At 42.1% G+C, this 13491-nt stretch overlaps 1 protein-coding gene across 1 annotated transcript in view; it reads left to right on the forward strand.

Annotated features, from left to right (window-relative positions):
* Positions 1 to 13491, forward strand: part of LOC145352984 (uncharacterized) — an 82124-nt gene that overhangs the window by 47297 nt on the left and 21336 nt on the right. Inside the window, exons 5-8 of the mRNA XM_080203290.1 lie at positions 1861 to 2092; positions 6359 to 6479; positions 10280 to 10368; positions 11216 to 11350. Of these exons, the coding sequence (XP_080059416.1) occupies positions 1861 to 2092; positions 6359 to 6479; positions 10280 to 10368; positions 11216 to 11350 (577 nt within the window). The remainder of the gene's footprint in view (positions 1 to 1860; positions 2093 to 6358; positions 6480 to 10279; positions 10369 to 11215; positions 11351 to 13491) is intronic.

A 13491-nucleotide genomic window follows, 5' to 3' on the forward strand; every position in this document is an offset into this window, starting at 1 on the left:
CTAATTTTAAAAAAAGTGAAGAGGGATATAGGGAGCAGACGGGGAGTGGATTTGAGACCAGGAAGAGATCAGTCATGATCTAATTGAATGACGGAACAGACTCAAAGATCTGAATTTGTCTCTTTCTGCTCCTAATTCCTATCTAACAGTTCCCCAGAAGGTAAAAGTGTAAAGTCACCATAGTCCCAGATGACCAGGGGCTGCTGTTCCCCTTGTGGGGAGGAGAGCTGGCTGGTGGTGATGTAACCTGAGGATCACCACATCTCAAGCAAGGGACAAGGCTGAGAAGGTGGAGCCTTCATGGATAACCTCAGGAAATACGGGAATTGAACCCCTGCTGTTGGCATCACTCCGCATCAGTGAGCTAACTGGCCTCCAGAAGGATTCCCACAAAGAATACCAAAAGAGGCAGCCAGCAATCCCGAAGAAAAGGCAGGGGTTCAATTCCCGTATCGCCTGAGGTTATCCATGAAAGCTCCACCTTCTCAGCCTTGCTCCTTGCTTGAGATGTGATGATCCTCAGGTTACATCACCAAAGTAAAGGCCCAGGATATTAAGTCCAGACAATTTTGAGGCCTAAAAAAAATTCTTAGGATTATCGAGCGGTTCCAGCAAAAAAGAAAGCTGTTTGATCTATAAAGCCAATGTTGCGTTTCTGCACGAGTCATGCATGAACTTGGCTCTTCCTCTGTCCTTTCCCAGGACAACATGTATAAAATTACCTTTAAGGGATAATTTTCTGTCCCTGTCTTTGCTGTAATATACAAACACACTCCTTTTTGGGCTTGGCAGACTTGATGCCTTTAAAATGCACAATAAAAGGGTGGCATGGCGGCACAGTGGTTAGCACTGCTGCTTAACAGTGCCAGGAATCCAGCTTCAATTCCCGGCTTAGGTCACTACCGTGTGGAGTTTGCATATCCTCCATGTCAGCGTGGGTTTCCTCCGGGTGCTCCGGTTTCCTCCCACAGACCAAAGATGTGCAAGTTAGGTAGATTGACCATTGGCCATGGTAAATTGATCCCAGTGTTGGGGTCTAGCTAGGGTAATGTATGGGATAATGGGAATAGGGCCTAGGTGGGATTGTGATTGGTGCAGACTCGATGGGCCAAATGGCCTCCTTCTGCACTATAGGATTCTATGATTCTAAAAGGTTGAGTAAATGAAGACCACAGGTTATTAATACCCCATAATCAGCAATCCAATGTGTGTTATTTACCCATTATATGCAAATGATATTTTATTATAATTGGACATCAAAAGAAAATCAGGCTTGTTGGAAATGTAATAAAAATGAAAAATGCTAATTGTCATCATCTATTAGAAGATAAGCTAAATGGAACTTATCTCAGGAAATCTGCTGCCCTCAATGCTGATTGACCTGCTGTGCATTTCTGGCATTTTCTATTTAAAACAATTAAAGCATTTGTTAAATTAGTGCACAGACTCCATCTAGTGGCTATTTGTGTTTCTTGCATAGTCTGAAGTAGTTTCCCTCAATTCGGTCTCATATTTCCACTATATTCAATGGCCTATATTTTTCAAACCTCTGGCTGTATGCAATTGCCATATTCCAGGGGACAGTCTTCCTTAAGCTCTTGACAGCATCAGCTGTCCAAAGCAAAACAGTACCATCCATTGTAGAAAACATTTTTAGGATGAAACATCAACAGCAATAATGAGCTAGCATGTTGAGAAATGCAAGTATCTGATAGCAAGCAAAAACCTGAGAGATCCCAATCTGAAAACCTATACAGTACACAGACAAAATCACCAGCATCTCATTGTGCTTCATTGATTCAGTGGCTCGAATGTCAAAGCTTGGTTTATCAGCATTTACTCTGGTTCCAACAATCTCAGATTAACAGACTCCATTCTGACCCATCCCGGCATACTTTGGAAGAGGATGTTTTTGGCTTACTGGATGAAATCCAACAATTACGGAACGAGTCGCGAAAACTCAGAGAAGCCAACCACAGACTTGATGAAGAAAACCATCAACTGAAAGAATTACTGTGGGATTTCAAGCAGCAGCGCGAATGGCTCTCGAAGAAAACCTTCAAGAAAAAGAACGGCAAAGCTACCAAAAAAGGTATGATTCTAAAATTCTCAGAACCTCACAGCAATATTGATATAGTCAATAAAGATAGTCAACAGCATTATTATATATGACAATGCTCAGAACATTATTAATTGCTATTTGTAAATTAAATCTAAGTTTCAGTTTATTTATTAGTGTTATAAGTATTATAAGTGTTATAAAGTGTTACATTAACACTTCAATTAAGTTACTGTGAAAATCCCCTAGTGGTCACACCCTGGCACCTGTTCGGGTACACTGAGGGAGAATTTAGCGTGGCCAGTGCACCTAACTAACACATCTTTGGACTGTGGGGGGGAAACCAGAGCAACCAGAGGAAACCCATGCAGACACAAGGAGAACATGCAGTCTCCACACAGACAGTGACCCAAGCCAGGAATCGGACCTGGGTCCCTGGCACTGTGAGGCAGTAGTGTTAACCACTTTGCCACCATGCTAGGATTTACTAATACCTTTCACGACGCAAGATATGCCATACTATCATTTGTAAATGAGCAGAGGTCTTGATTTCCAGGCCAGCATTCTTTGTTGGAACACTCCTGCCAACAGCATTCATTTGCTTGCAGTTTATGAGATCTTGCTTGACATTGTTACCTTATCTGCTTGTGCATAGGGACAACTGAATTGTGTGGTAATACACGTACTGGGTGAAAGTCCCTTCCCTCTTCCATATTCGCATTATTGCAAATCAACAATGCTCATTTCGGTGGTAAAGATAGTTTGGCCAAAGTACTGGTAACATTATATAAGCAAGGACAAGATTTAACACCATATTAATGGGTTGTTGTTTGCAAGTCTCTTACCAGCATCTATTACATTCTCATTTTCTCCTAATTGTTCATTTTAACCATAATTGCTCCTTTCTTTTCTAAAAACATAACTTCAGAATAATTCATAACACTCTTCAGCACTTGAGTATCTTACTCAAGTTGACCACTCATTATATGTGAGCCAAGGTACTAAAGATTATCACAGTTACACTTGATTCATTTTCTCCCACTGTCCGCACACATACTATGTGGCAGATATCACTAGATTATGATCAAGAGCAGGAAGCTTGGTTGATTTTAAATCCCTTTCCTGGGATTAACTGCTGCCAAGGATAAGATCAGCTAACTTGACATATACTTGATGTATATGTGTATGTAGGTCTGGTGCCTTTACCCATTATGTTATTTCGAAAATCTTTTGTTACCAAATTAGACATTTAGAGGAAGTTTGCAATTACAGAAATATTGACACCTGTCAAGATTCCTTTACTATGGAAATATTTTTGAAAAAATAACTCAGAGTAAGTATCGCTATATATAGGAAAATCTAGAAGCTCTATGAACTACTACCTTACTTAGACTTTTTATTGTTATGTGAAAGTAACAGATGAACTGAATTGGGACGTGATGAGAAACACGGTATAAATACAATAAAATCATAGAATCCCTACAGTGCAGAAGGAGGCCATTTGATCCATCAAGTCTGCACTAAGAACAATCCCACCCAGGCTCTATCCCCATAACCCCATGTATTTACCTTGCTAATCCTCCTAACCCACATATCCTGGGATACTAAGGGACAATTTAGCATGGCCAAACTATCTAACCTGCACAATAAAAAGATATTTATTTGAAGTTAAAACAAACATATAATTTCATAGGCAAATTCTCAATTTTAAATTAAATTAAATTGAAGAATCACTTAACTTCTTGACATTACATTTTAAAAAATCAATGTTATTCCCCTGTAGTATGTGAAATTGGTGCTAAAATAATGGGCAGCACTTTGGCACAGTGGTTAGCACTGCTGTCTCACAGCACCTTCATTAGATCCCCAGCTTGAGTCATTGTCTGTGTGGAGTTTGCACATTCTCCCCATGTCTGCGTGGGTTTCCTCTGGGCTCTCCAATTTCTTCCCACAGTCCAATGATGTGCAGGTTAGGTAGATTGCCATGCTAAATTGCCCCTTAGTGACCCAGGATGCTCATTTCTAGAGGGATTAGAGAAGTAAAAGTGTGAGGTTGTGGGGATAGAGCCTGGTTGGGATTGTTGTCAGTGCAGGCCTGATGGGCCAAATGGCTTCCTTCTGACTGTGGGGATTCTATGATAATAGATACAGTTAATTATATTGCATCAGCTAGCTGTCCAGTGTATTGATATGGAAATATGTCCAATAAAGGAACATGGCTAATGAGTAATTTTTTCACAGGATTTAAATTTAAATTTCAAATCTTCAACTTATGGACACTTAATGTTTTATGAGAAACATTTTTGTCCTTTGTGTAAGTGAGTTGGTAATTCTGTTAAAAGGTTTTTAATGAGCTCAATTTCAAGGTCCATTTGATGTGGTCAGCTTTCATACATCTTTGAAAATAGTGCTGTACGTACAGGTTAAATAATGTGTTGTGATCCAAAGATGAAAGCTGCTATTTATTTTAATATATTTTTCATTGTATATGATTGGTATCACAATCCACTAATTATTTCACAATTAATTTTTTACACTTCCACCTAACATTGAAAATTTACAGCACTGACATTATTAAAAAGTGAACCCAATTGGTTCTGCATTATTAAATCTCTACTGTTTTTAATTTTTGGGATTCCTCCTCATTCCTCCATCATCCTGACAAGGTCCCTCATGGTAGGCTGATAGAAAAGGTGAAGGCTCATGGGATACAAGGCCAGGTATGTAGATGGGTGGAGAACTGGCTTGGGAGGAGGAGACAGCGAGTAGTAGTGGAAGGCTCCTTTTCCAATTGGAGGCCTGTCACCAGTGGTGTGCCGCAGGGCTCGGTACTTGGACCTCTTCTATTTGTGGTATATATTAATGACTTGGAAGAGGGGGTAGGTGGTGTGATCAGCAAATTTGCTGATGACACCAAGATGGTTGGATTGGCGGGTACTGAGGAGCAGTGCCTGGCAATGCAACAGGACATAGACAGGCTGGTAGATTGGGCAGATAGATGGCAAATGGAATTTAATCCGGAGAAATGCGAGGTGATGCACTTTGGCCGGAATAATGTGGAGGGGAGTTATACGATAAAAGGTAGAACTATCCGGAGTATAGATACGCAGAGAGACCTGGGGGTGCAAGTGCATAAGTCCCTGAAGGTGTCGGTACAGGTGCAGAATGTGATGAGGAAAGCGTATGGTATGTTAGCCTTCATAGGAAGAGGTATAGAATATAAGAGTAGGAGTTTGATGTTGCAGTTGTATAGAACGTTGGTTAGGCCTCACTTGGAGTACTGTGTCCAGTTCTGGTCGCCGTACTACCGGAAGGATGTAGAGATCCTGGAGAGAGTGCAGAGGAGATTTACCAGGATGTTGCCTGGTATGGAAGGGCTGTCTTACGAGGAAAGATTGGATGAACTTGGGCTGTTTTCCCTTGAGAGACGTCGGCTGAGGGGGGATCTAATAGAGGTTTATAAGATTATGAAGGGGATAGATAGAGTAAATGGTGGTAAGCTTTTTCCGCTACTAGAAATGGATAGAACGAGGGGTCACGGGCTTAGGGTGAGGGGGGCTAGGTATAAGACAAATATTAGAGGGCAGTTTTTCACGCAAAGGGTAGTGGGGGTGTGGAATGCACTGCCGAGTAAGGTGGTGGAAGCAGGCACGCTAGGGTTGTTTAAGAGTCACTTAGACAGCCATATGAGCGGGCTACATATAGGGGGATATAGTAGGCCTTACTGAACATTGTAGGCTTGGGAATACATTTTGCCTCAGGAATGTTAGTCTTTGCCTGTTTAATAATGAATTTTTTTGTCTCCACAGGCATTTAAGTCCAGCAAGGGGCATGCAGGCGGCAGGTTGTAGTGGGCTGCTCTTGGATGTTGCTTCGGGAGTTGCCTATTGCTTCATGTCGTTAGTGTGCTTAAACTGGACCATCTCGAGGGCAACATGACAGCTCAGAGACTATCTCTGTTGCTGTGCGGACACATGGATTTGGGCCTGTGTCTGTGGGAGTTTGCACGTTCTCCCCGTGGTTGCGTGGGTTTCCTCCGGGTGCTCCGGTTTCCTCCCACATCCCCCAAAGATGTGCTTTTAGGCTGATTGATTGGGTACTAAAATTGTCCCTAAATTGGACCTCCCTGATCCTCGCACGTTAGACGTAGACTAAAATCATGAATAGGTCACTGAGATAGTAGGACGGCGGCGTGGGCTCGTTGGGCCGAAGGGCCTGTTTCCCGTGCTGTGTTGTTCTTTGTTGTTCTTTGTTGTTCATTCCTTTTGCTGAATAATGTACGTGTCTTTGGTTTGCTAGATGGTGGTGCAACATCAGCACAGAAGTCGGAACGGCCACAAAAGGAACAAAAGGGTATCCGACAGAAAACCTCTTCTCTTCCATCCCAGTCCCAGGGAGCTTCCCCCTCTTCACAGCTCAGGTAAGGAAAGAGAGAGTTCGCTAATGTCTGCCACGGTGGCAGGGTGACTGTCGGCTGAAATTCTTCGGCTGTACCTGATAAGGTGGGTGGGTTTGTGAGTGGGTAGCAGGTTAAAAGTGTTGAAATTGTCAGCATGTCACCAACCTACTGACCGCTCCCTTTAAGCTCAGTGTGATCAGAAGCCACTGTAGGTAGAGTGGGGTCAAATATTTTAAAATGTTAAGTACTCATTCTCTGCTCCTTTTATCCTGATTCTGACATTAAAGGGTATGTGCATGGATTTCATGGAATTCACCAGGGACTGCAAGGTATGAGGGATGAGCCAGTGATAGGCAAGCCATGCCTTAAACATTGCGTCCTTACAACTGTTTCCTTGCCCAAGTGGAAAGGATTTCCTCATAGGTTTGTTCTGAGCAAGGGCTTTCACTGCAGTATTTTGTAGGCTGTTTCTGCTACTTTGAAGTCGATTGAGTTTGATCTATACTTCTGAGCTCTTAACCTTCAGATCAGCATGGGAGAACTGATACAGCTCTATCTTGGACTTCAGATAGAATGAATAGCCGCATCAGCAGCCTTCGCCTCAATCACCACCGCCACAGCACTAAGCTCCAGATTGCAGCAAGTGATACTCTCATGCAGAATATAAAATCATGAAATATAAAGGCTATCTGGATATGAATGAGCACCAGTACCTCAGGAAGTTCCGGGTTTACTGTCAGCTGATTGCTGACATACCCAGCCTCCTGAAAGAGGACCTGCTGATAAATGCATGTCCTATTCACCATCGCCATTCATTTCTTTGACTGACTTCTTCCTGGTAATATTTGTAGAAACTCACAGTCTGCTGCCCACAATTGCATGTCCCATTGAACAATATCATGTGTGACAATGCTCAGTTCGTCTGCAGCCACCAAAAGAGCATCTGTTCTGCGCAAACACCCCAGGGAGCTGGCATACTGCTTTGGTCCTGGGCTAGTCGAGCTTCCCTGAGATTTACACATCTCAAAACAAAGTTATGACTCCTTGAAGACAAGAACTACTCTCTGAAGATGTGGCTGATAGTACCTATGAGGAATCCAGACAGTGAAGCTAAGGAATAAAATGCATCTGACCACCAGAGCTGGTACAGAGCAAGCAATCAGAAAGCAGGTGCTTTCACAATGCAGCAGCCAACAAACATATTCATAATGAGAGTGGTCTGCTGCGCTTTGTGCAGTAGTGATATCCAGTAAGAGGAAGATGCAGAGCAACTACAGAGTAGGAGCAGTGCGATAAAGTTTACCTATTAGTGTCACAAAGTGGCTTACGTTCACACTGCAATGAAGTTACTGTGAAAATCCCCAGGTCGCCACACCCTGGCACCTGTTCGAGCACATTGAGGGAGCATGGCCAATGCACCTAACCAGCATGTCTTTTGGACTGAGGGAGGAAATCGGAGCATCCGGAGGAAACTCACGCAGACATGGGGAGAACGTACAGACTCCACGCAGACAGTGACCCAAGCCAGGAATCGAACCTGGGTTCCTGGAGCTGTGAGGCAGCAGTGCTAACCACTGTTGTCAAGTGTGTCACCATGCTGCTCTCAATACGTAGTGTGTGGCAAGGGCAGCAGGAGTCACACATATTGGTGCCTGGGATGACCTGATTCAGGCACACTTCACTTGTACTGAGGCAGTATAACTAGCTGGGCCACAAATCCTGAACTCAGCCCCCAACACTGTGCAGTCGCAGAACATTTCATTACTTTCACAAACATCCATTTTCATCCTTAACCCTTGTTCTGTCATTCTTCACAAGGCCACTTTGCAGACAGCAGGTAAAAACAGATAAGACCAGTGAAACAGAAATGTAACATCGTACAAAACACCCAAACGTTTGTGCAGCAGCAAATCCTCTGTTGTCCTTTTTCTACCATTCTTTAGCAGATTTGGTGGCACGTATCCATACTTTAATAAATGGGGAGCTCTTGACCGACATTCTCTGGGTTTCAAAGACTGGAAAAGTCCTACCACAAAGTGCCACACCAGTGCAGGAATACCCTTGGTGGTGGTGGGGGCTATGGAAGGAGAGAAAGGTCAGAATCCCTCCTCCCATGTCCAGATTTCCATGCTGACCAAGAGCTGGAAAGCACTTTCCTGCACTCAGTGGGACACAGAACAAACAAGCTGGGACTTTCCTCCACTCTGCTTAAGGTAACAGCTTGATGGTGCAGACCATTAGCAAGGACCAGCATGCATCTGATTGACTGCCACTTCTGATGCTCTTTAATGGTGGCCACTCTTTCCAAAGATGTAGACATCAGGATATTTATGACAGAGATGGACTCCTCCAATCTCTCTCAAATCACAGTGAGAACCCAGCACATTGCCACTGCTCTACAATTGTCCCCTTTATTGATGGCTACTGAGGCCAGCTGGGACCCTGCACTATCCAACAGGGATGCTCCACTGCTCTACCTGTCTCCCATACATACTCCTGTATACCTGTGAAGTGTGCTTCACCCGGTGATATTTGCCTTGGCGGTCCCAGTAAGGCATGTGACATTGTACCTTCTGAGTGAGTAATCTTGAAAGAGTCTTTGCCCTCCTCTGACACTAATTCGTGATGGACCTATTGAATTTAAAAACATGAATTAGAACTGACAAGGTGACAGCGTGCTAAGACATCATTGTGCAGACCATCATATTTTGTTGTCTTGTGACATCAGCTCAAAATTAGTGTGTTTACATCATGTAGTTGTGTGACATTGAATTCTATTACCAGGTAACTGGGAGATCTCCATCTCCACTAGCCCTATATGTTGCAAAATGGCTTATGTCCATCACCACCTCTGTAGATGTCAAGGTGAAGATGATTGGAGGGCCACCTCCATTGTGGGTCCCTTTAAATTGTTCTGCTGAAATAGTCTTGTTCTAATTGGTCAATGTAATGACTTTAACAGGGTCCACAAGGTGGGTTTTTCCTACAATTGACAATGGTTTCATGGTCATCGGCAGATCCTTAATTCGAGATAAGTTTTATTGAATTCAAATTCCATCATCTGCCGTGGTGGGATTCAAACCCGGATCCCCAAGATATTAGCTGAATCCCTGGATTCTGGTGATGACAGCACTAGACCATTGCCTCCCCAGTCCACAAGGTGGACCTGTTAGAAAATGAGCTCTGATTGAGGCAGTTAATGCTGTCAAATCTGAAAGCTCTTCAAAGATATGTAATTTGGAATGTCCAGGTTACTGGCACTCAGGGTTTATACTCCATACTGGGAAGTAATAACTATTGTAAATAAAGCTGAATTTGGTGAAAGGACACTGGCCTTGTGGAAGTTATTTCGGTCAGGAAACCTGAAAGTCTGATGCAGTGGTTGGATTAAAAAAATACACTGACCAATGGATGGGTCAGGAATTTAGAAGTTCACCCCAAAGTTTTCAAAATTCATTTCAACTGTCTTTTCTCCCCCCTCTCCAATTTAATATATCAGGTGTCTCTCAATCGTCATTCTTTCTTGTTGAATGGTATTTTGCCTGTAGATTGACAGAGTGCAGAATACTGAGCCTCTGTCAGCTCACAACTGAGAACACAGTCCAGTTGGCAGCGTCTGTTGGAAAGTAGTGGGAGTGTAAGTGGATAAGTCTGTATGCACTATCAGCCTAAGTGTCCTGTTTTGCAAGATATGCTATTGCTACATCAAGGCCAAATGGAATTGTGCTCAACTCCCCTGCAAGGGTGATGGAGATTGTTTATCTTCATTTGGAGACAGATTAACTCTATTAATTCTGCTTGTTTTCAAAACTGTTGGACAGATTTGAATATTTCAAAGTTGAAGAGAGAAGTGGTCCAACCAAACCTCGCAAAGGAGTGACCTTGGATCAAAGGCTCCAAACGTGGGATGGTAAATTAATGTTGCTTAACATCAGTTAGTACTGTTTTGAAAGTCGATGAAATTAGAACAGCAGGTAAGAAAGATGTTCACAGATAATTAACTACATTGGATTAAGCCTTCTTTATGCACAATATAGCACATGAATGGGAAAGGAGGAGGTCAACATTAACTTACACTATTTTAACCACTTATAGTGAGGACACAAGTTTCCATTTGGTGCCATACTTATCAAAACTTCTTGTTTTACCATTTCCAAACTAGGTGCAACACCACTCCAATTTCAGACATATCACACTAATTTTGATTATTTGTGGCCAGATTCTTTGAAACAATGTGATAAATTAGTGTGTAATTAGTTTTGCAGGCTGACATGTCTTTAGGATTGGTTTTGGAGATCTGATGTAGTTGAATTTCAGGGATTGATTGCAAGAGAGTCCAAGTGCAAATTCTGGTTACTTTTGTCTCTTAAAATAAAAATACACAGACGAAGTTCTGAATATGTGCAGCCACAAAGGGACACATTAACATTTGCTATGCAGCCTGCTTTATATCATCCAGCAAAATTTTCCCCTTTTTGCATTTTAACTCAACATCTAAATCTTTGTTGCTCCTGATTCATTTCATATGAACATTTCCTCAGAGTTTGTCCTGATTGCCTGCCGACAGAAATCCCAGATAAATGCTTTTGTCCGTTCCTGCCCGTTTTCTACAACTACCAACCAGGAGATATCACAAAGAGATATTTGGAGAATAAGCTTGTGTTGTTTTGGTGCCTCTGTTTTGCACTGGACCAAGTTACTTGTGTATCTAACACTGAGTTTAACTCACATTGAACTGCTGTATTTTCTGCCCACAGATGAGGACAAAAACAGGGCTACAAGTAATGCTTCTCCAGTTTCAGTGGACAGTGACAACACCGAGGTTCTCCTCGCATCCTGCAACAATGGGATCTATAACCAGGCCTCAAATTCATACAAGCAACATCTTGAAGGTATTTACTAGCATGTCTTTCACTAAGAAACAAACAGCTTGGCTTTATTCCAATGCCTCCAAGCTAGGTTGATTGATGGACTGCACTTTGTTTCCTCCAAACAACAAGATATGTGTGAATAAACTTTTGTCATTGTTCCCTGCCAGGCTAAAAATATATTCATGGAATTAATGACTGTGATCTTTCTGGTCACTTTCTATTCTATTCTGAAATTTCCTTTCTTGTTCCTCTTAGGTTTGAATTGTATCGCCATACATGTTCTGCTGGTTTGGTGCATCTTCACACTCAATTGAAATCAAACCTCATTGCACCAAACCTCTCTACTATTTTTCTCCAGGGCCTTGAAACTGCAGAACTCCTTGACCCTGTTAACCTTCTCTTTCAGAACAGAGCAAGCTTTATAATCCAAATTTAATTACACATTCCTCCCATCAGTTAATCAAAACTTACCCCAAAGGAGAAGAGCCAGCTGCCCGATTGTATTACTTCTTGATATTATAATACTTTTTTTTAATTATATGAATTGAAATATCACCAGTTCTCAGCTGGCATTGTTATGGGAACAGAAATCCTATTTAATCAGCATAGAAAAGGGATCGCAAAAGAGGTGAACTTGCCTTATTTAGTCTACCACTGTGGCAAAATAGGAACATTTCTGTAATTTATTTTATATGCTTCTTAAACAGCGCTAAAGTTAAAATGGAATCTACCTTTTTCAATGGAAATTCAACATGAATGCCAGGAGACAAGTTATTTTGGGATTAGATTATGTTACTTGGCTGCAAATTCTAAATGCTGATTTAAGTTGTGTTTGATACAGCAGGCACTCACAATTTTTCCAAGAATTCTGCCACAGTACATTTGATGACAAACAGCTTTGACCTCAGAAACCTTAGAACAGGATAAACACTGGAGAATTTATCCCATTGTCTTTCATGGAATCTCAGAATTGTTATGGCACCAGCGGAGACCATTTGGTCCATCTTGTCCGCACCGACTCTCCAGATCAGCATTTTAGCCAATTGATCCTGCCTCTAACACACTTCCAGCCAGTGCATTCCAGACCTGGACCACTTGTTGTTTTCTCTCACATCATACATATCACCTCAAATCTGTGCCGTCTCGTTTTTGATTCTTTTAAGAGCGGTAACAGTATCTACTCTGTCAGGCCCCCTCATGAATTTGAACATCTTGATCAAATCTCCTCTCAGCTTTCTTTCCAAGGAAATCAGTCCCAAATTCTCTCATCTGTCCTCATAGCTGAAGTTTCTCATCCCTGGAACCATTCTTGTAAACCTCTTCTGCGCTCTCTTGAATGCATTCATATCTTTTCTCTAGTATGATGCCCAGAACTATACACAATATTCCAGCTGAGGTCTAACTAGAGTCTGGTATAGGTTCAGCATAACTTGCTCTTGTACTCGATGCCCCCATTTATAAAGCCCAGAATAATATATGCTTTAACTGCTCTTCGTCTGCCCAGCAACCTACAATGATCTTTGCACATGTACACTCAGGTCCCTCAGCTTCTGCGCCCGCTTTAGAAGTTTACCCTTTATTTTCTACTGTCTCTACATATTCTTCCTACCAAAATGCATCACTTCACACTTCTCTGCATTGAAATTCATCTGCCACCTATCTGCCCACTCTACCAACATGTTTATGTTCTTTGAAGTTCGGCACTGTCCTCTTCACAGTTTACAAGACCTCCAAGTTTTGTATCATCCACAAACTTTGAAACTGCCTCTTGCACATCAAGATCCAGATCATTAATAGATATCAAGAAAAGCAACTTCCCAATATCGACTCCTGGGGAATACCACTACAGACCTTCCTCCAACCCAAAAAATTTACATTAATCATTACCCTCTGCCAAAATTCAGCCAATTTTGCACTCACATTGCTACTGTCCCTTTTATCCATGAGCTTATAAGTATTTTCACAAGTCTGTTGTGTGACACTGTATCAACTGCCTTCTGAAGGTCCAAGTACGCATCAACAGCATTACCCTCATCAAGCCTTTGTGTTACCTCCTCAAAAAACTCCAGCGAGTTAGAGAAACACTGCAGCAGTTTATTCCTGATCAAACTGCGTGGATGAACTGAAGTGCATTATCTGTCTTGCATCTGAAAGAATGTTTC

This window comes from Carcharhinus amblyrhynchos, chromosome 15, assembly GCF_965287045.1.
Source record: "Carcharhinus amblyrhynchos chromosome 15, sCarAmb.v2.hapA, whole genome shotgun sequence".
Taxonomy (NCBI): domain Eukaryota; kingdom Metazoa; phylum Chordata; class Chondrichthyes; order Carcharhiniformes; family Carcharhinidae; genus Carcharhinus; species Carcharhinus amblyrhynchos.